The sequence below is a fragment of the Pseudorca crassidens genome, chromosome 12 (assembly GCF_039906515.1).
Source record: "Pseudorca crassidens isolate mPseCra1 chromosome 12, mPseCra1.hap1, whole genome shotgun sequence".
Taxonomy (NCBI): domain Eukaryota; kingdom Metazoa; phylum Chordata; class Mammalia; order Artiodactyla; family Delphinidae; genus Pseudorca; species Pseudorca crassidens.
This window is the reverse complement of record NC_090307.1, coordinates 77,687,428-77,709,409: the sequence shown is the minus strand read 5'-3', so window position 1 is coordinate 77,709,409 and position 21,982 is coordinate 77,687,428. Positions and strand designations below refer to the sequence as shown.

Here is a 21,982-nt window from a genome sequence, read left to right as displayed (position 1 = left end):
GCTTTATTTACAGAAGCAGGCAGTGGGCCACGTTTGGCCTGCGTACTGTAGTTTGCTGACTCTGGGTCTACACAGGAGAGAACACTTTGTCAATTTCCCTCCTCATGAAAGTAGTAGAAGTTCAGCCTAGGAAATGTTTTTTAATGTAGCTAAACAACAAGAAGTAAAAATTACCTATCACTCTATAAATTGCCAAGCAAACTGTGTTGAGAGAGAAGTGCTAACCAGATGGGGTACCAGGATGCAGAGCTAATTACCTACAGGTCTGATTACTATAAGAGTAAAGACTGTCCCAGGCAAACTGGAGCAAGCCCCCCTCAATCCCCCACGTCTATATCCCATACACTGACAACCAGTAATGAATTCTCAGTATATCTTCTTAGAAATCTTTTTCTTTGTATAGAAACGTTGACCTGTGTTTTTCTTTTTTTTTTTTAATTAATTAATTAAATTATCTTTGGTTGCGTTGGGTCTTCATTACTGCGCCTGGGCTTTCTCTAGTTGCGGTGAGAGGGGGCTACTCTTTGTGGCGGTGCGCGGGCTTCTAATTGCGGTGGCTTCTCTTGTTGTGGAGCATGGGCTCTAGGCATGTGGACTTCAGTAGTTGTGGCACGCGGGCTCAGTAGTCGTGACTCGCGGGCTCTAGAGTACAGGCTCAGTAGTTGTGGCGCATGGGCTTAGTTGCTCCGCGGCATGTGGGATCTTCCCGGACCAGGGCTTGACCTGTGTCCCCTACGTTGGCAGGCAGATTCTTAATCACTGCACCACCAGGGAAGTCCTGTGTCTTTTCTTTTTAAAAAGCAATCCTACAGTAGGAACTATTTTGCAACTCTTTTCCTCCCTCATCACATTATGTCATAAATATCTCTGAATAGTGAACATTCTGCTGCAGCATCATTTTTCACGTTGCATGCTATTCTTTACTCTGGGCACACTGTGTTACGCTCACCCAACCTCCTAAATTGAGACATGGGGATTGTTTCCAGTCTTCTGCTGATTTGAATAATAATGCAGTCAGCGCATTTCTTGAGATCAGAGGTCAACAGACGTTTTTCTATCAACATCATTTAGTGCATATTTTAGGCTTTGTGAGCTATATGGGCTATTGCACTTTTTTTTTTTTTTTGATAATCCTTGGAAAATGTAAAAACTATTAGCTTGCAGGCCGTGGGCAATATTTGGCCTGTGGGCTATCCTTTGCCAACCCTTGCTCCAGATAAGTACTGTATTAAGCACATCCACGTATTCAGTACATTTTTAAGTCTTTGATACAGAGTGCCAGTTGCCCTCTGGAAGCCTGGCCAGTTTATACTCCCTTAGCAGAGAATGAGAGTGCACATTTTTGTGAACCCTGGGTATTAATCTTTATCAATGTGACAGGTCAAAATGGTATCTCATTTTGATTTATATTTTCAATGATTAGTGAGGTCGATCATTCTTTCACGTTTGTGTATCATGTGTGTATCCTCTTTTGGAAAGTGCCTGATTATATTTTATGCTCTTTTTTTCTCAAAGTACTCACCTTTTTTGAGTCTGTATATTTGCTAATTACTTTTTTAAATAAAACTTAATCGCATTTCGGAGTAACAAGCATTTGGGTTCTGCTGGACTATCTGAATTGTCTGCTAATTTAGAGTCAGAGTTCTGTCATTACCAACCATGCAGAAAATCATGTGCTTCAGTGGGGATGGGGGACATTAGATGGACTATTGCAAATAAATACATGAAAAATGATCACTTTTTTCCACAAACAGTAACAGAAAATGTAATGGAAAAACAGATTACTTTTATGAAAGAGAAAGAAAAAAAGGAAGGAAGGAAGGGAAGGAAGAAACGAAAAGACAGTCTATTTCTAGATATTCTAATGAAAATTATGTATTGGGGACTTTATAGGTATTCTAATAAAAAATTTATAGTTTCTATATAAAGAAAATGTTCAATTCCACTGAGGGATATAAACGAATGCTAACATAAATGTAAAGCCATACATTCTTAGAAAGTAAAAATGCCAGTTCCTCCCTAATTAGCGAATAAATGAGTAAATTCAGTGGGATCACAGAGTTTCGTCAGGATTGGGGGAGTGGGGGTGGGATCCCGGAGAACAGCTGGGAACATGCTGTGGGATTAGACCCTTCCCCTGCAAGATGTTGAAACATGTTTTAAAGCTACAGTAATTAAAACAGTTTGGTTCAGGTGAAGCTGTTCACAGGTTAATTCAATAGAATCGAATTCGGAAATAGACTCACATATGTATAAGCATCTAATTTAGGATAGGGTGTCTCATATCAATGAAGAGAAAAGAGATTTTTCTATAAATAGTAATGGGACAACCAGTTAACTTATGTGAAGAAAAAAAAAGGTGGAGCCCCGCCTTACTCCTCATAGCAAGCTAAATTTCAGATGCATCAAGGATTTAAGATAAAAAACTGAGACAATAAGAGTTCTAGGAGAAAGCATTGAATTTACTTGTAATCTTGGAATGAAGAATGCTTTTCTGTATTCCGTATCCTGTAATAAACCGTAACGGAAAAGAATATGAAAAAGTGTATGTATACATACACATATATACACGTATGTACACACACATATGCATATACACATACATATATATATACACATATAACCGAATTGCTTTTCTGTACACCAGAAACTAACACAACATTGTAAATCACTATACTTCAATTAAAAAAAAAAAGAATGCCTTTCTAAGCAGTTTGCAGAACTTGGTAGTCATAAGAAAAAGATGGATTAATTGACTAGATAACATTTAAAACTTCTCTAGGGCAACTTTTTGTCATAAAGTCAAAAGACAAACAACAGACATGTATAACACAAACAACAGACAAAAACCTGCTTCTTTCATTTACAAATAGGTAAGTAGATATTGGGACCTACGTATGACCCAATAGAAAAGTGGACGAAAGATAGGAGGTCTTCTAAGAGAAAGAATTCAAATGGCTGGGAAATATGCCTGAGTTCACTCATAATTAAAGAAATACAGATCAAAACAGGAAGGTTACATTTTTGCAGAAATTTTTTAAGTTCAGTAATAAATTGTTTCACGCACTGTTGGGGGAAGTTTGCGGTGAAGCCTTTTGGAAGGCAATCTGGAAGCATCAGTCAGAATTTAAAATATACGTACGTACCTTTGACCTAGCAGTTACCTTGCTGGGAATTTGCAGTACAGGCGAATCAGCCAGGTACACCAAGAGGTCAGTGCAAGAATGTTCATTGCCGCATTTTCTAATTCTTATTTTATTTATAAATTAATGTATTAATTTGTGTCATTTTATTTATAAAAACAAAAAACTGGAAACAACCTCTACGCTATATCACTAGAGAAATGGTTAAATTAGTGGGTCTCAGCTGGGGAAAGTCCCCCCCCCACCCCCATCAGGGAACACTTGGCCCCGTCTGGAGTGCCAACAAGGTGATCTGGGCCTTGCAGTTAGGACCATTTTTGTTTTCTTCTTGGGGCTTTTCAGCATTTGCTAAATTTTTTACTCTCTGTGTTTGTGCATTTTTTAAAAAGAGTTTAAATCACCCTCACGTCCAAAAAATAGAGAAGTAGTTAAGAAAATTGGGAACCATCTACAACAGTACTCTATGTGTATCATCCCCGTGAAGTAACATGGACAAATAATCGTGCTTTGATGAGACGTGAAGAAAGCTGGGCTTAACCCCAATTAAGTAAAAGGTAGTTGGGAAAAAAAGATCAGAAGCAGTACCTTAAAATACCAATGGTGCCATTACTATTCTGTATTTACACTCCTTGTTTCTTCTCCAACTTAAAAAAAAATTTCTTTTCCAAGGCGGTTTTAATTTACGATGGAGAAAATGTGTATAATTTAGAGGAAAGAGAGAGCCTACAAAAGATGGAACACTTTGGTGTCCTTTCTGAATTCAGAAATTTGACCCATGTTTCTTTATTCGGTTTGCACTTTTGGGAAAAAACTTTTCTTCTCCTCACAGAAAAATGTCATGGAATTCCTGGCACCCCTGAAACCGGTGGCCATTCGAATAGTGAGAAATGCCCATGGAAACAAAACAGGTAAGGTCTGGGCTGTTTCGAGGGGGCTGGAGAGGCAGATGCTAGAGCTGGAAGGTTGGGGCAGTGGAACTGTGGAGGTGTTTGGAGGGCAGCTACTTTCTTTCCTATTTGTGGTCCCCACTTCTGTGGATGTGGTGAAAGTGCTCAGGACAGGGGTCTGCCTCTTGTCCCCTGCCGCTGGCAGCCTAGTGTGAGGTTTTCACCTGTGCAGGCAGGGCCCAGCCCCCAGGCCTGGGGGCTCAGTAATGACTGCGGCCTTCAGCCCAGATGCAGGGGCCCACCGGGGGCTCAAAGCGAGGGGAGGCCGTGATCAGATTCAGGATGGCGCCCTGGCTGGTGAGGGAAGGGTCCAGGGGCAGGGCCCAAGGACAGGTGGGCTGGGTGGGGGCTTTTGCAGCCCCCCAGGGGAGGGTCTTGTGATAGAGACCAAAACCCACAGGCTTTGGCGCAGGTTACGGCACTGCCACGCGTTAGCTGTGTGTCCGTGCGCACGTCACTTAACTCCTAGAAAAGTGGGGAGGCGAGGTCTCTCGTGTTTCGGGAAGACTCCACATGCTCGTCTGTGCAAGTCAGGGCCGCGGGCACTGGCGGGCAGTCACTGTGGAGGTGGCCCCTTGGTGCCAAGCTGGGTTGCAGCACTGCACCCACAGGCATTTGTCCAGAGAAGGTCAAAGGGCAGGCACTGGTCAGGACAGGGTGAGGCTGGGAGGCAGGCCAAGGCCCTCCCGTTTCCGAACGCTGCCTACAAAGGGAAATTTGCCTGGGGGGCATCAGGGAGTGTCTGTATTTTGGAGATTGGGCGAAAAGTACAGGTTCTCCCCCCTTTCTGCTCAGATTCCCCCAAACACCTAGCACAGTGTGGGTGTTCCTCCGTGACTCCCACGATTGTCTGCGGGGCCTGCAGCCCTTACCTTTGTCGTGGTCCTTTCACAGGGTACGTCTTTGTGGATTTCAGCAGTGAAGAGGAAGTGAGGAAAGCTCTGAAATGCAACAGGGAATACATGGGTAAGGGTGCTGGGCGGCCCCACGCCGCGTGGTGGCAGGGGTTCGCTCATTCAGTTGCTCTGTAAGGTTATATTGAGGGCCTGCCGTGTGCCTGCCGGGCACTGCCCTGGGCACGGAGGATACAGCCGTGAGCAGAACAGACCAAAGCCCCCGCCCTCCTGGGGCAGAGATTAGGCTAAGTTTCCTGTAGAGGAAACTGACGTCGAGAGGGGAGAGACAGGCGGTAACCAGAGGGGCTGTGCTGTGGACAGATGCAGGAGAGGGCCGGGATTGGAGGAGGCGCATTTTAAACAGGATCGTGTCAGCTTGGGCCACACTAAGCCGGCGACACTGGAACAAAAGCCAGAGGGGTAAAGGGAGCCAGCTCTGGCTTTGTGGGGCGGGGCCGTTCCAGTACAGGGAACAGCAAGTACAGGGAACAGCAAGTACAGGGTCTGGAGCTGGGAGGTCACCTGAACAAGATATCCAAGGACGTGCTCTTTGGCCTGTCCCTGGTATGGACAGGTGATTCAGGTCCAGCCACTGACCCCTTGTGAAGACACAAGTTCTGTTAGGAAAGAGGAGAAACCGAAGCGGTCTTGCTAGCAAGTCAGGTGGTAGGTGTTTATTGAGCACCTGCTGTGTGCATGTGGAGGTGATGGTGGTGGTCGTGGTCTAATCAGGAGCCCGGGGCAATGCATGGACGCAGTTCAGCAGCAGCACAAGGTGGCTCTTCAGGGTTGGGCTGTCACGTGAGATGATTCCCAGGGCAGTGCCAGGGGCCGTGCCCTGGAATTGGGAGGATGCAGCCCCATGGGCCAGGCGGCCCAGGCAGGCTCCCCCCTGAGCTAAAGCCGAGCTTGCAGGATAAGTGAGATCGAGGCCTGGCTTTGGCTGGGGCCGCCACCCTGGTTAACAGAGCCTGGTGTCTGGCGCTGTCACCAGCCACCTTCACCATGGCTTCCGGAAGGCAGCAACAGAGTCTGGAAGCTGGCAGGTTCCGGGCCTCCCCCGGGGCCCTGACTGCCTCTCCTTGTGCAGGTGGACGCTACATCGAGGTGTTTAGGGAAAAGAACGTCCCCGCAGCCAAGGTGCCCCCAGAGAATAGCGCCAAACCCTGGCAAGGCCGGACACTCGGGGAGCATGAAGAGGAAGAGGACCTGGCTGACTCTGGGAGGCTCTTTGTGCGAAACCTGCCCTACACCAGCTCTGAGGAAGACCTGGAGAAGCTCTTCTCCAAATACGGTAGGGGCGTGGCCTCCGGCTCACCACAGGCACCTGCAGCGGGTGGTCCGAGTCCCCATGTGCCTCCTGCAGCTCTTGACCTTGGGCTAATGATGGCCCCCTCTGGCCTCAGTTTTCTCATCCATAAAATGGGCCTCACCATCTCTGAGCTGCTGTGAAGATTCAAACAGTATGTAGACAGCAGAACTCGAAGTCCTAGATGGCATCACAGGCACCTTTCGTGGTCTGAACCCAGACTCCCTTAGCTTTCACTCACTAAACTCAGAACTGACGGGGTTTGGGTACAGTTTTCTGAGATGTTCCTGGTATCTGAACCCTTGCTCTGCTCTTGGAAGCCCACTCACTGTGTGTGTTGATATGAAGTGCTCCCCAGTCTGAACTCTGCTGTCTAAGTCTTGCTCTCCAGACCGGGCATCCGGATGCGTTTGCTAGTGAGGGCCGTTTTCATTGTTGTCGTGGTTGCTGGCTTTATTTTGCAGGACACAGACTTGAAGGCCTGTAGTTCACCTTGGCACATGGAGCTGTGCTTGTTTGTAAGGTCGTGGTTGTTGAAGGGAAGGAAGTTAGGGCTCAGGATGGCAGGGCGAGGTCTAGATGCTTTTAAGATCCCCTGGAGCGTCTCCCCGCTTCTCTTCGGAGACCAGTTGTGGGTTGCAGGGAATCCGAGCTCGGTCGAGTGCGTGTCTTCTGGACAAGGAGGCCCTGAGTAGGATTCTGCGATCAGGCAAATTGGTGTCACCTCCTGGCCTGTGTCCTGCTGTCCTGTCGCCAGATCTTCCCGCACAGGCTGGTGCCCTGGTTTACGTGGCAGGGCCGGGCACTGGAGAGGGGGTCATCAGTAGACTCGAAGTATCCATCCGGGAGGATAAAGCCCGGGAAGGAGGACTTGGTCACACCTTGGTGTTCAGAGTGGAAGGTGTGTACTTTAATGTGAGCATCATAATATCCCAGCAGCCACTTCTGTGGCCCCACGTCACCAGCAGGCACTGTTTAGTACATGACACGTATTAGCGCGTTTAACCCTCCCCGCCGTCCTCCGAGCTGGGTATTCTTAACAATACCATTTTACAGATGAGAAGCCTGAGGCCCGTAAAACCCTGTGGCTTGCCCGAGGCCACACGTATAGTATGTGATGCAGGAGGGTCCAGGCCAGACACCTCTGCTCTCAGAATAGACACACGAAGGGTTGTGGAAGGACACCCTGACCCATGAGGGGGTCTCACGGCAGCCCCTTGCCACCATCTGTCCTGGGCCAAGCGGCGGCAGCAGCTCCACGCTCTCCCTGATTAAAACCCATAGCTTGACTAGTGCCCAGAGTTTTCTCACCCAGCTCTGGCCTGCAGGACACTGACGCCCTTCCTACCCTCAGGTCCCCTGTCTGAGCTGCATTACCCCATCGACAGCCTGACCAAGAAGCCCAAGGGCTTTGCCTTCGTCACCTTCATGTTTCCGGAGCATGCTGTGAAGGCCTACGCGGAGGTGGATGGGCAGGTGTTCCAGGTGATGGCCCGTGGGGTGGCGGGCGGCTGCCGGGCCCAGGTGATGGGGAGAGGCTGTGGGCGTGTGCGCGTGCGCGCAGGCACGAAACCACACCCACGCTTCTAGGGAAGCACACCTGATGCACGTGAAGCCGCCTCCTGATCCGAGCTGCCTCCAGGGGCAGGGTCTGCTCTGTCCTGTTCACGGGTCTATCGTTAGCCCCTAGAGGAGCACCTGGCCCATAGTGGGCCCTTAAAAAGTGTCTGTGGATTAAATGAACATGCTCTCTCAAAATACCACTTGGAAGAGGAAGGAGTAAGGAAAGAGAGTTTTGACCCAGTCATTGAAATGGCCACAGTAGAATATAAGAAGCGCTTCTTTCTTCCAAATACCGTGCTTAGCACAAGCCGAAGCCCCAGGCTGCCTCGCCTCCCTTTCCTGTTCGTTCGTTCATTCATTCATGATTTATTGATCCCCTGTGACTGCAGGCTGAACCTGGCTCCTGCCCGCGTGGAGCTCACACCCTCACAGGGACACAGGCGGGTGGGGAGCCCTGCAGGTGTCACTTACAAACCGATCAGCGTCCTCTGTGAAGCTTTGTCAGGTGTCCCCCGTCACAAAGTCAGGCCCCTGTGCCACATGGCCAGGCCCCCGTTCCGGGTTCAGGGCGGCCTCGTGGGCATCCTGCCCGAGGTCCCCGTCTTGCGACAAGGGTCTCAGTGCTGGGTCCAGCCCCCTCGTGGAGAGGCCGACATACCCGGGGCAGGATGTAGAAGCGCCTGCCCCCTTCCTGTCTTTACCCCCTTCCCCTCGTCCTCCTCCAGGGCAGGATGCTCCACGTGTTACCATCCACCATCAAGAAGGAGGCCAGCGAGGACGCAGACGCCCCAGGATCATCGTCTTACAAGAAGAAGAAAGAGTCAAAAGACAAGGCCAACAGCTCCAGGTCCATACCTGCCTCTGACCCCGGCTTTGGCTGCCCTCGCCCCTCCTTGCCTAGCTGCCAGGGTACCCTGACTCCTCGTGGTGGCTTTAGCCCCTCATCCATAACTTTGCTGAGCCTCAGTTTCCTCATCTGCAAAATGGGGAGAATCAGTGGAGCCTCACTTTTGTGGTGTCATAAGGATTGAGTCAATGTAAGCAAAGTGCTTGGTCCCTGGTGCTGAGTCAGCGCTTGACAGACGTTAGGGCTTATTAATATCATCGTGGCTTTTGTTGTCTTCAGGCCCTGGTACTTGGCCCACGCCAAGTAAGATGGGGGAGAGGAGGCTTCGGGGACTTAGGAAGGCAGGCCCACAAGCGCGTTTCTTACAGGCTTTGCATCTGCAAACAGTTGCCCCCATTCAGCCACGGTCTGACCTCTCTGTTCTGCCTCTGACTCAGCTCTCACAACTGGAACACGCTGTTCATGGGCCCGAATGCAGTGGCCGACGCCATCGCCCAGAAGTACAGCGCCACCAAGAGCCAAGTGTTTGACCATGTGAGTGGGCGCCCGGCTCTGGGCAGTGGAGGGGGTGGGGTCGGGCTGGGGTTGTCAACCAGCTTGTCCTCTGGGGCCTCCCCCATGGAAGCATCCACCCTGCCCTGGCTTCTCGTGGGCGAGTGTGGAGCCACGTGCAGAAAGGAACTGACGATGAGCACTTAGCGTGCGGTGCTCCTCTCGCCCCACTTCCCAGATGAAGAACTGGAGGCCCAGGGTCACACGCCTGGAAACAGGCAGAGGTGGGGTGACCCAGGTCAACCCGAATCCACTGCCCTTGCTCTGAACCACTCCCCAGAGGTGGTCCCACCCACTTCTGGACCCAGCCAGCCCAGGTCTTTGAGATGAGCACGGGGTAGGTCGTAGGTCTCTGACCGTCCCCTTCTTCCAAGTCTGACCTTGTTCCTCCCGACCTTCCCCTCCGTCCATTTGGCTTCTCCAGATCACATACCTTCCTTTAAATGCTGTGTCTCCAGTTAGGCCGTGGCCAAGTTTATCTTTGGCAAAACCTGGGAGTGTGTTTTTCAGCCAGCAGGCAAAGGATATCCATAGATTTGGTCCATAAACTCGCTGGCCATCATCATTTACTGCCCCTGCCCCATGCTGAAGGTCAGCGCTGTCCCCCAGAAATAGAATGCGAGCCCCACACAGAATTGTAAATGTCCAAGGGGCCACATTTTTAAAAAGCAAAAAGGAACAGGCAAAGTTAATTTTCAAAGTTAATTTTTCAGAATAGAATCTATTCTATTAATTCGATACGGCCAAGATATTATTAGTTCATCATCTGCAATATAAAAAAGTGACAAGCTGTCTTGCACTGCTTTCTTTCCCCTCACTGAGTGTTTAAAATTCAGTGTGTGTCTTACACTGGGTTCGGACGCGCCGCGTTTCAGGTGCCCAGTGGCTGAGCTTGTGGGCACTGTGTTGGCCGCACAGCTCTGGACCTCAGCCAGTCAGGAGGGGCTGCAGCTGGTTCAGATCCCACCAGTGCTCTGAGCACTGGGAAGAGAGCAGGGCCCTGAAGGGAAACAGTCCTGCTCTTCTAGAGCCTTCCAGCAGAGGAAGACACTAGCTCATTAACAAAGGTGCCGCATGTTGGCGTGATGGCTTGAAGAAGGCTTAAGCTGAGTAAGGGGACAGGGTGTGAGAGCGAGGCAGGCTGCTCAGGGGTGCGACATTCTAGCAGAAATTGAATGGAGGGCAGAGGTGAGCACACAGAAGCCCTCAGGTGGGAATGAACTTGGCATGAGTCCCGTACATATGACCGGAGGGGAGGGAGCAGGCGGGAGATGGGGGAGGGGAAGCTGGAGGGGAGGCGTGGGGTTCTTGATTCACCCTGACAGATGCGGAACCCAGAGCCATCAAGCCAGAGTGGGTGTTCACGGGGGGAGCATCCGCGGGGGCCATCTGCGGGGTCCAGCTCCGTGCAAGCCTCCTCCTCGGGCTGTTGGGAGATGGGACAGCCGACCCGTCACCTGCCCGACAGCCAACAGGGCATCTTCCCTTTCCCTCCCACAGGAGACCAAGGGCAGCGTGGCCGTGCGCGTGGCCCTGGGAGAGACCCAGCTCGTCCAAGAGGTGCGGCGCTTCCTCCTCGACAATGGGGTCAGTCTGGACTCCTTCAGCCAGGTGAGTGCCCGCTGCCCAGCCCAGCGAGCTGCTCAGGGCTCGCCCTCCCCCCGAGAGGGCGGAGTCTCACATCAGCAGACGCGTGGATGGGTGGGAGGGTCAGGCCTTTCAAAGATGATTAGCATGGCCCAGTGGCCCGTCGGACCTGGATGGTGTCCCTCGGGGGCCGTAAGCAAGAGTTTCTCCACGCAGGTGGGGGGGGCCCTAAGCATCCTGTTCCCCGACCTAGCACCTTACTAAGAGCACCTGTTATCTGTTTCGGGATCGAGACCTTTCTTGAATCACAGGGGAAGGTTCCTCCACGTGCTTATTCCTTAGCAGGTAGAAGTTCTTAGGTGTCTGGATGATGAAGTCTTGGAGGGCCCGCTGAGAACACCTGACATCCTCCCCTTCGTCTTACAGACTGGGAACCTGAGGCCCAGAGAGTGGGGAGCGGACTTAGATCAGACAGTGAGTCTGTGACAGGGGCCTGGACTCAATCTCAGGGCTTCTGACCCCCAAACTGCTGTTTCCTCAGCCTCACCAAACTTTAAGAGTTTCACCTTAAAAGGACGGTTAGGATGCATGCACCCCAATGTTCACTGCAGCACTATTTACAATAGCCAAGACACGGAAGCAACCTAAGTGTCCATCGACAGAGGAAGGGATAAAGAAGATGTGGTACATATTAACAATGGAATATTACTTAGCCATAAAAAAGAATGAAATAATGCCATTTGCATCAATATGGATGGACCTAGAGATTGTCATACTAAGTGAAGTAAGTCAGACAGAGAAAGACAAATATCATATGATATCACTTATATGTGGAATCTAAAAAAGAAAAACCTTATTTCCAAAACAGAAACAGACTCACAGACTTTGAAAACAAACTTATGGTTACCAAAGGTTAAATGTGAGGGAGAGGGATAAATTAGGAGTTTGGGATTAACAGATACACATCACTATATATAAAATAGATAATCAGCAAGGACCTACTGTATAGCACAGGGAACCCCACTCAGTATTCTGTAATAATCTATGTGGGAAAAGAATGTGAAAAAGAACGGATGTATGTATATGTATAAATGAATCACTGCTGAACACCTGAAACTAACACAACACTGTAAATTAACTATACTGCAAGGTAAAATAAAATTAAAAAAAAAAAAAGAAAACTGAGGCCCAGAGGGAAGAAAAGCACTTGACCCAAGGTTTCAAATTAGATTGGTGGCCAAGTGGAGACTCATACCCAGATGTGCCCTATGCCTGGAATCCTCCCATTAATTTTTTTGGGCTCTTTTATTCTCCATCCAGCATGCTTTAATAATAAAATAATTGCTAATGTTAGCAATTGCTAAGCAGCGTGCTTACGTCAACGCTTTTGATTGACTCCTTTCCTGGGACGACCCATGAAATAGGTGCTGTGTCCTCATGTCAGGGGAGGGGCTGAATACATTTCAAGTGCATTTCTCAAGGCCGTACATCTGGTGTCTTGGTTTGGGTCCTTCCAAAAGCCGACTGAGACAAAGATTCAAGGGCAAGTAGTTCACTGGACGGAGAACACTGGCGAGAAGGGACTGGGGGGGGAGACCAGCAAAGGGCATGCTCGTCCCAGTGCCACTGGTGGAACAGTGGGCTGGCACCTTCCCCGGGGACACCGCCCAACTCGGAGTTGTCCCACCCAAAGGACAGGTGACACGCCAACTCCTGAGAGCCACGGGCAGCTCCCACGGGGTGTTAACTTCTCACGTGTGGCGTCAGGCGTTCTGCAGATCCGGGAAAAGACCCCTAGCACAGAGATGCAGATCCGGCCCTGGGCTGGAGGGTCCTGGAAGGTCCAGCGAGGGCTGTGGTTGGGCGCTGTCAGAATTTGCCTGGGCTCAGTAGTGGAGGGGCCGGGATCTGACCTGGGGGGTCCAGTTCCAGAGCCCTCTCCCTCATCCACTCCTCGGGGCCGCCTCACATCCACACGGTGGCGTGCCTAAGAGGGTGGGGTCTCCTGGACCTGCTTCCTGAGGGCCTGGTACCCGAGGTCCCACGTGGCCGCCAGGTCCAGAGTCACCCACTGATCAGTACTGGCGTCGGGGGTCAGTGACCCTCCTTTCCATCGTCCCACATGAGCTGTGCCCTCCCTGCAGGCCGCCGCTGAGCGAAGCAAGACCGTGATCCTGGTGAAGAACCTCCCGGCCGGCACCCTGGCGGCCGAGCTGCAGGAGACCTTTGGACGCTTCGGCAGCCTGGGTCGCGTGCTGCTGCCAGAGGGCGGCATCACGGCCATCGTGGAGTTCCTGGAGCCGCTGGAGGCCCGCAAGGCCTTCCGACACCTGGCCTACTCCAAGGTAGGGCCGCCCAAGCCCCGCTTCAGGGAGAGGACGGAGGGAGCTGACGGGCGGACAGTCTTGGCATAGACCTGGCACGTGCAAGCACTTGCTGGAAACCAGCCATGTCTGTCGGGATTGTGAATGTCATCCTGCCCCTGGAAGCACCTCTGGACGGGGCAGTGTGAGGGGCAGGCTCAAAACATCCTCCGGAAAGCCTGCCTCGGTTCCCTGCCGATTCTGGCTTTCCTCAGCTTTCTATTCCCCCATGACTTTGAACCATCATCCTCGGCGCTTTGGATATCTTATACCTACAATTGAAAGTCAGTTCTGTAGGTGGGCTACCTCCTGATTTTTGGTCATAAGGAAGAAAAAGTTACATGTGTCAGTGTATTCCTTTCTGTGGCTGCCATAACAAGTTACTACCAATTTAGTGGCTTAAAAGAAGAGAAATGTATTCTCTCACAGTTCTGGGGGTCTGAAGTCTAAAATCAAGGTGCCCAAGGGCCATTCTCCCTTCGAAGGCTCTTGTGGGTGGGGGGAGGGATCTTTCCTTGCCTCTTCCGGTGCCTGGTGACTCCAGGTGTCCCTTGGCTTGTGGCCGCATCACTCCAGTCTCTGCCTCTGTCCACATGGCCTTTTCTCCATCTCAAATCTTCCCTCTGCTTTTCTCTTACATGGACGCTTGTCACTGGATTTAGGGCCCACCCAGATAATCCAGAATGATCTCATGTCAGGATCTTTTATTTAATGACATTTGCAGAGGTCTTTTTTCCAAATAAGGCCACATTCATAGCTTCTGGGAGTTGGGATGTGGACATACCATTTGAAGGGCCACCATTCAGCCCACTGCAAGTAGCTTCTCTTTATCAAGGACTTTAATGCTTTGCTGACTGTTTATCAGTGTCTTGTTTATCCTTCTTTTAAAAAAAACCTCTCTGCATGTACGTATGTGTATACTCACTGCCTGTGAGTGTACGTATGTGGAGGGAGAGAAAGCATGGTTGGTGTCCGGTGGCCCTATTGCACTTCCTCCAGGAGGGCTGCCCTGTATCAGTGATTCTGCTCCCCCGTCCCACTCCCTGTTCACACTCTTGATTAGAGAAAGCACCGGGGGATGCAGACGTATTCAATGACAGCAGATGCTCCAGCCTCTCACCTGAACCCTGAGCTGCAGCGAGGAGATCAAGCAGCACATAGAGTTCTATACTCTGAGCCTCAGGCTCTTTGTCTGTGTCGTGGACTGAGTCCCTCCCCCGCCCCGTCTCTGCAGTTCCACCACGTCCCCCTGTATCTGGAGTGGGCTCCGGTGGGCATCTTTTCCAGCCCAGCCCCACACAAGAAAGAACTCCGAGATGCACCAGCAGAGCCGGCCGGAAAGGACAGGATGGAGCCAGAAACAGGTAAGAGCTGGGCCTGAGATCAGGATGTCCTGGGGCAGCAGGCAGGGGAAGGACAGAGGGCTAGGGGGCAGCACTAAATTGTTTATCAGGTATTTCTTTTAAAGTTCTGTATTCATCCTGAGACTGGTGGGTCCCCATCTCTTGAGTTTTATAGGCACGTAAAATGTCCTTAAAAAAAATAGAGCATAAAAATTCTGGATACAACATAAGGTAGCCAACTATTTTGGCTTATCAAGTATAGGTTGTGAAAGGAAAAATTAAAAAACCCACTAGAATCTGTTAACAGGGATTCGGAACAGAGCAAGAGAAAATAGCCTTCTGGGTCGTATTGATACATCCGCCGGGATGAGCAGGGCTGTTGGAGATGTTTATTCTCCCGGGTCCCTGGGATGGTATGGCGCCCTCTGGTGCCCAGTGGCTGCAAAGGCAGGAAAAGGAAGGGAGACGGGGACCCAACCCTCAGCTGATGCTTCACACTCGGGTGAGGAGGGGGTGCTCCTGGCACTCAGGGCAGCGCAGTTCTTCCCTGTCGGGACTGTTCTACAAATGTTAAGACATTTTGCTGACCCTGCCCACTGAATGTCAGGACTGCCCCTGTAATTGTGACGATCTGATACCCCTTCCCTGTATGCCAGATGCCCTCTAGGGGGCAGTGCAGCCCTCAACTGAGAACCACTTAGGGGACCACGACTCCATCCTAGAATCAAAGACCTTTAGAAAAGCTTTGAAGAACACCCTTACCCAGACATTAAGATCTTGCCCATCGGTAATATCCCTCCTCCGTACCTCCATCTTAACGTAGGGTTGCCGGTTGATTAAAATAAGGATTAAAAGAAATACATCTCCTGTATACCCTCTCCATTGTCCTCATAAAAGAATGGGGGTGGGGATGGGAATTCTCAGATTAAAGAACAGTCCTTTAACTGAATAGACCTCCCTGTCCATAAACCTCCCTAGGCTGTCTGCATTTCCCAGTTCATCTTGGATCGGTAAAACCTCCTCAGGACTGGCCCAAGCCACTGCAAGGCATTTGGGAACCCCTGGTCTAGAAGCCTTGTTTCAGTCAGGAAGGAAAATTCTTCAGTCTCTGCTTTCTGAGGCCCCCGAAAGCATCCCTTAGCCATTGGGGTTACCTACTGACCACTGATATAAATCTTTCAAAAGCCCCTCACTAGCCCCTGTTGAGTTATTTTTGGCCACAGATTGGATTAATGTTCTCTTCCACCGTGCTTATGCTTCCATCAAGAAGAATTCTCTTTATATAGTCACGGTTTCTTCTTAACTAGCCATCACCCCCAAATTATCAGCGACCTTGGTTTCAACTTCAGTCACTAAACTTGGACATGACTAATGTTTTTCGGTCAAAAGCAAGTCCTCCTTTAAAGCACAGACTTGCCAGGAGCGAGGGCCCTGGAAACAGATCCAGCAGAGGCCTCTCCTAGCTTTGGCGGGACCACTAAGTATGGTGCCTCCCCGGGGGGCCGCTGCCCTGTGGCCACACTCTTTTGCAGGTGTCCCGGTGCTTCCCTCCCTTCTCTCTGTTGTTTTCTTCTGTGACACTCGTCACAGTTTGTGTTTATCCTGTTTATTCGTTTGTTTTACTTGTTTAACATCCCTTGCTGGTGAGCCACGCGAGGGCAGGGCGTGGCCGTCTCGCTCACTGCTGGGCGCAAGCATCCCGTAGGGCCCCGGGCGTGGGGTAGCTCAGGAATGTGAGTTGAGGGAGTGAAGGAATGCAGGAAGAAGGGTTTCTGTGCCTCTCTGTCTCTCTTTACCTGTGAAGAGTAGGGCTGGGCCATCCTCGTCCTTGTGTCCCAAGCCCCGGCACATAGTAGAGCTTGGTGACGTCGGCACGTTTGTTCTGCATCGTTGTTTAAGCATCAGAGCGTGGCGCCACCCATCGCGTAACCGTGGCTCCCTTCATGGCGCTGATTTATACCCCCCCCACCCTTAAACATTGTTTTAAAGGCTTACTGCTTCCCAGAAGTGTGTCATTATGGGTTCCCTTCCTCACTGTCTGTCTGTCTGACTCCCTCACTAGACGTCCATCCCGCAGGGCGGGTACCTCGTCTGCTTGTGCACTGCTTTCCCTCGGCACCCAGGAAGGTGCCCAGCGTCTGGTGGGAGAGCAGTCAGTAGGTGCTGAGCGAATCCACAGGCAAAAGCAGCATTTCCTCCATGCCCGGCCCTGCGCTAAGCACTTTGGGTCCTCCGTACGTGAGGCTTACAGCTCCCGGGGAAGTCACTGTCTTCCTTGTCCCCGCCTAGCCCAGTGACTGGGCAAAGCCACCAGCCTCCGAGGCTGTTCCTGCATCTGTAAAATGGGCAGAAGGCCTTTGTGAGAGTTCAGTGAGAAGCCGCCCGAGTCACCGTTTCTCTGACCCTCGTCCTAATTCAGCAGCATAAGGTGAAGTGGATGGTCTCTAACTCAGCCCTGAGCACCAGCTGGATTCCAGCCACTGAGCTGGGGCGACCAAGATGGGCCCAACACATACCGCTTCCTCAGAAGCTCCCGGGCTGCTAGGAGGATGGGTGGGGCTGTTCGGGGGTAGCTGAGATGTTACAGTAATAGAAGTGGGCCCTGGGTGCAGAATGTTCTGGAGCACAGCGAGGGGAGGCTTTGCAGAGATAGCGTGCCCTGGTCGGAAGGTGGAAGGCTGCCCCTGCCTGCCCCCAGCATCCCCTGGGTGCCCGGGCCTAGGTTCCAGTGTTGAGAACATCCCAGACAGACTGTCCCCAACAGGCCCTGCCTCTTAGGGGGCTGCTGTCCAGGGTCCTGCCTCCCCTCACACAAAGGAGGCCTCGGAGCTAGGAGGAGGGAGCCAGTAGTTGCAGCAAATAGATGGGATAGGGACCAAGAAGCTGTGCACGCCTGAGCTGATTTCACGCCCCGCTGAGTCCTGTGTCGTCAGGCGGATCCCCGCAGGACTCATCTCCCGAGCCTCCTTTTGCCCTTTTTTGTTCCTTTTCTTACCTGTATCACACACACGGTCCCCTCCCCGGTCCCCGAGCTGTTCCTTTTCACCTGCTGCTCCCCCACGCCCGCCCCTCTGCACATGTTTCCTGAAGCTTCCCCATTTCCCCATCCCCACTGCCGGGGACCAGCCGGCCCCCAAGCCCTGGATTTTCTCAGGCTCCGCAGGAAGGCAGCAGGAGGGGAGTGGACAGAGAGGGTTGTTTTGTTCACCAGTGCCCCCCCCCCGACACCTGTCTTCTCGGCGAAGCCCTCCATTCCCTGTACCGTTCTCGGGGGGGGGGGACAATGTGTTTTATCTCCCCACAACCAAGACCCTCACCTCCAGATAAAGGGCTCCAAGTCGGGGGAGGTCCTGAAAAGCTGCTTGCAACTGATAACAGTCTCTGCTGTCAGCCTTCCGCGCAGAGAGCCGGAAGGGGGAGGGAGCGACCGTAAATTCTGCGGCCTGATTATAATAAAGCCCCATGTGGTGATGCGTGACTGGATTTTATTGTGCCAACTACAGATGGACGGTATTCCCCCCTGCCTCTCCCAGCCCCCTCCAGCCCACCTTGCTTTCCGAGCCTTCCTCGCACCCTCACCCCGCCCCCGCCCCCATCCCCAACCTGCGCTTCTTCCCACTTTTCCTGGTTCCTGGTGAGGTCGTTGGCAAACATCTGTTCGTTTTGTGATACCTCCTTTTTCCTTGCTAGTCTTCCTGTCGTCACCCCACTTGAGGCCAGGGGCAGAAGCGCTTTTCTTTCTTTTTTTTTTTTAAATTTATTTATTTTCTTTATTTTATTTTTGGCTGCGTTAGGTCTTCGTTGCTGTGCGCGGGCTTTCTCTAGTTGCGGCGAGCGGGGCCTACTCTTCGTTGCGGTGCGCGGGCCTCTCATTGCGGTGGCTTCTCTTGTTGCGGAGCACGGGCTCTAGGTGCGCGGGCTTCAGTAGTTGTGGCACGTGGGCTCAGTAGTTGTGGCTCGCGGGCTCTAGAGCGCAGGCTCAGTAGTTCTGGCTCACGGGCTTCGTTGCTCCACAGCACGTGGGATCTTCCCAGACCAGGGCTCGAACCCATGTCCCCTGCATTGGCAGGTGGATTCTTAACCACTGTGCCACCAGGGGAGCCTGGCAGAAAAGCACTTTTAACAGTGACCTTTGGCTTCGTCCTTGGCCCTTGGCCGTTTCCACACCTCTCTGGACATGGGCATGGGTCGTAGCAGGGCCTGGCCACTTGAGCGGGGCAGAAGCTCTTCCCAGGGATGTGGCCGACAGAGACACAGTCCCCTGCACTCAGACCTGCGGCGCTGGCTGTTCTTCTCAAAAGCCTGCAGCCGGCTGGCCTGCCTCTTCCGGCAATGGGCCTGCGGAGGTAGGGATTCCTGACATTTTCCCCTGGCCCAGACACTGTTTTATCTGGGTTTCTGTGCGTTAATTCTCATAATTGTCTTGCAAGTGGACCCTGTGATTGCCTTTCTCCTTTTTTGAATGGAAAGAAGGAAGCATAGGGAGGTTGAGTGACTTATGCAGAGTCACACATCTGGAAAGAGGTGGGCTGTGCCCGGAGCCACCAGCTCCCAGGTCTGTGCTCCTAGCTGTGACCCCACAGCTCCTGTCGGTCACACTAAGTGCCATTTGTGTAGCAGATCATCATCCACCGATATTTTTGGAGCATCTGCTCTGGGCCCGGTGCTGGGGGTGCAGAGGTTACTGAGTCAGATGTGGTCTCGTCCTCAGAGAGCTCCCCTTGTAGTTGGGGGACACAGAGAAGTGAACCGATAAGGTGATTTCAGAAAGGGGTAAGGCCTCTGAAGGAAAGGTACCCAGGGGACTCTGATGGCAAGTGGCCAGGCCTGTGCTGGGGACAACTGCACAGGAGGAGCTCTGAGGGGAGGACGTTTGAGCTGAGACCTGACAAGAAGCCAGGCCTGGGAAAATGGGATGAGCAGAACAGGCAGAGGAGACAGATGGCAAGTGCAAAGGCCCTGTGGCAGGGATGGGTCTTGGCAGGCTCAGAAATCAGAATAGAGGCTGGTGCAGCTGGAATGGAGCAGGCGAGGAGACAGAATGGGAGAAGCTGGCAGGCCAGGGACAGGTGCCGACGGGAGACCAGTGAGGAGAACACCCGGTCATCCACACAAGAGGCAACGGTGCCCTGGACCGGGGACCCAGCGTGCGTATGGAGTAGCAGACATTCGAATTTCCAAAGAAGCCAGCAGAGAAAAGGGGAGTGTGTGTGTGTGTGTGTGTGTGTGCGCGCGCGCGTGCGTGCGCTTTCACAGCTCTGCGCTGCCTCCTGACTGCGGTCTCTGGGCCCCCTTCTCGTGTTCTTCAGGCCCCCGTTTTCCAGCAGGTCCCGAGGCTGGGATGCCCTTGTCTTTGTTAGCTCTCCAGCACCCCGGGGGAGTTGCAGGTGGGGAGGCGGTGGCTGGGCACACAGAGGTCTGGAGAAACAACGGGCATCTCTGCTGTTGGAGCAGAGCCAGACTGCATTTAATCGTGTCTTTTATTTCAAGCTGGATGTTCTCCTGGATGTTGGGGGTCCGGGGCGTTGGCTGACTTAGTAGAAGTGGGAGGAGCCAGGCCAGCTGCACACCCGGGTAGGTGATAGGTCCTGGCCGTCCTCGCAGTCCCCTCTTGTTCCCCCTGGGCTGGGACTGAGGGCCGCTCACCCTCCGGGGAAGGGATCTGTCTGTTCCTGGGGTGCCAACCCTGACTGCAAGCTCATCTCAGCTCTGTCACGAAATGCAAACATCACACTTCCTGGGCAGGGGCCTGTGACCTTTGAAATAAGTGCTTTGAAGCAGACCAGCCCTTGCTCCTGGGGCAGGGAGGCAGGAAGGAGTGGACTCTGGCCCTGTTCACAGCCCCTGGGCTCCCCGGAGCTGTTGTCCTTGTGAGGCTTCAGATCCCTGGAATGCCACGCTGGGAACTGGCTGGATTCCAGGCCCTTGGGAGAGGCAGAGGGACGGGTCGTTGGGCTTTGCCAGGCTGGAAGTGGGGAGCAGGGCACGAAGGCCCATAAGCTGGTTTAAATCAGTCTGTTGACCACTGCCTAGTACAGAAGCCACATGCCGCTGAGTTAGTTGCCAAGAGTTTTAAAATGTGGGTTTTCCCATGAAAAGCTGGATTTTCAGCTTCTCGTGAAAGCTCTGAACACCTGGCCACACTTGGGTTGATCTGTCCTCATGACAGCAATTGGCCGGTGCCGCGAACAGGCTGCCCCTTAAACCGGCACGGTGCTCTCTCAATCACCATCATCCCCCCCATTCTTTTCTCTACAAAAAAAATTTTTTCAGTCTCGCATGAACCTCTCTCCCAACATGAAGTTGCCTGAGTTTTAGAGTTCAGATGCAGCGAACTCCAGAACTTTCCATGGACCACCGGTTTACTGTGATGCAGTGCTATGGTCTGCGGTGAGATAGCATCCTCGCAGGCCTAGCCCAGTCCCCACACGCAGTGGGGCATCTGATTGGCACCCCTTCCTCTCTCCTTTTATCTCCAAGACACATCAGACTTGAGGCGAGCCTGTGGGGTGGGTGTCCTTCGCAGCTGAGGGGCGTGGTCTTCCTTTCCATTGAAGTTCTCATTCACCACCTGGAATCTTAGCCTGTCTGCTTAGCTTTGCTTCCCCATCATCAGTAATACTTTTTCTACCCTGCTTTGCTTTGGAAGTTGGGTTTTGAGGACAAATGGCCACACCACGGAGTCCCGGTGGGTAAATTGCATTAGTCGCTTGGGTGGGGGAGGAGCCTTTATGTACATTTCTCCTTTTTTGTCCTGGAGCGAGAGTCTGGATTCTGGGTTCACCCCCGAGGGAGCGTGAAGGGAGAAGGCTGCCCGTTCAGCTGATGTGAAATGGGCAACATCCTCACTGTCGCTCTTTCCTTTAGGGATTGAAAGGGTTGTTTTATGACAAAGCGGTTGAAGTTCAGTTAGGACTGGCCAGCAGTAGGCTTGCATCAGAAAGGGCCGGGGGCGATGGAGAGGGCTGTCGTGCTCGGCGTGAGAGCGTGCGGGACGGGTTTGAAGCCCCGGAAGCTCCCTTGGCCTTGAACTACTTGCGTGCAAGTGGGCACGAGAGAATGAGTGTCCCCGTCCGCTGCAGGTTGGCACGTGCAGGGCTCAGACCTGAGGGGGGGTCGGGGCCACATGCTCAGAACCATGAGGGTGGGAGCGGGCGGGCATCTTGGAGAATGGCTGAGATGGGGTTTGATTTCCCCGGGGGCTACGGGAGGAGCTCCTGGAGCTTGAACGTGGGGGAAATGATGATTGTCCCCAGGCCCCGATCATGTGAAAAACTGGGGAGGTTGACCCAAACGGAATACATTTTTCCAGCAGTGGAACTTCTCAAGAGGTCACGACGCCACCTCCAACCTCGTGAGGCTTCCGGCATCCCTCGGGTGACATCCCCGTTCTCCACCAGGGCTCCATCCTGAGCTGCAGCCACACGCCCGC

The 21,982-nt window shown here is 52.3% G+C and overlaps 1 protein-coding gene across 6 annotated transcripts in view; it reads left to right on the top strand.

Moving 5' to 3' along the window:
* The window catches only part of RBM19 (RNA binding motif protein 19), a 131,617-nt gene that overhangs the window by 7,522 nt on the left and 102,113 nt on the right, over nucleotides 1-21,982 (top strand). For all 6 annotated transcript variants that reach the window (XR_010933309.1, XR_010933308.1, XM_067700694.1 and 3 more), the window contains exons 8-16: nucleotides 3,973-4,051; nucleotides 4,985-5,056; nucleotides 6,077-6,280; nucleotides 7,650-7,780; nucleotides 8,584-8,705; nucleotides 9,143-9,239; nucleotides 10,758-10,868; nucleotides 12,989-13,189; nucleotides 14,442-14,571. Coding sequence is in view for 4 of the 6 variants with exons in the window: in XM_067700694.1 (XP_067556795.1) it covers nucleotides 3,973-4,051; nucleotides 4,985-5,056; nucleotides 6,077-6,280; nucleotides 7,650-7,780; nucleotides 8,584-8,705; nucleotides 9,143-9,239; nucleotides 10,758-10,868; nucleotides 12,989-13,189; nucleotides 14,442-14,571 (1,147 nt within the window). In the remaining 2 variants the exon portion in view is untranslated. The remainder of the gene's footprint in view (nucleotides 1-3,972; nucleotides 4,052-4,984; nucleotides 5,057-6,076; nucleotides 6,281-7,649; nucleotides 7,781-8,583; nucleotides 8,706-9,142; nucleotides 9,240-10,757; nucleotides 10,869-12,988; nucleotides 13,190-14,441; nucleotides 14,572-21,982) is intronic.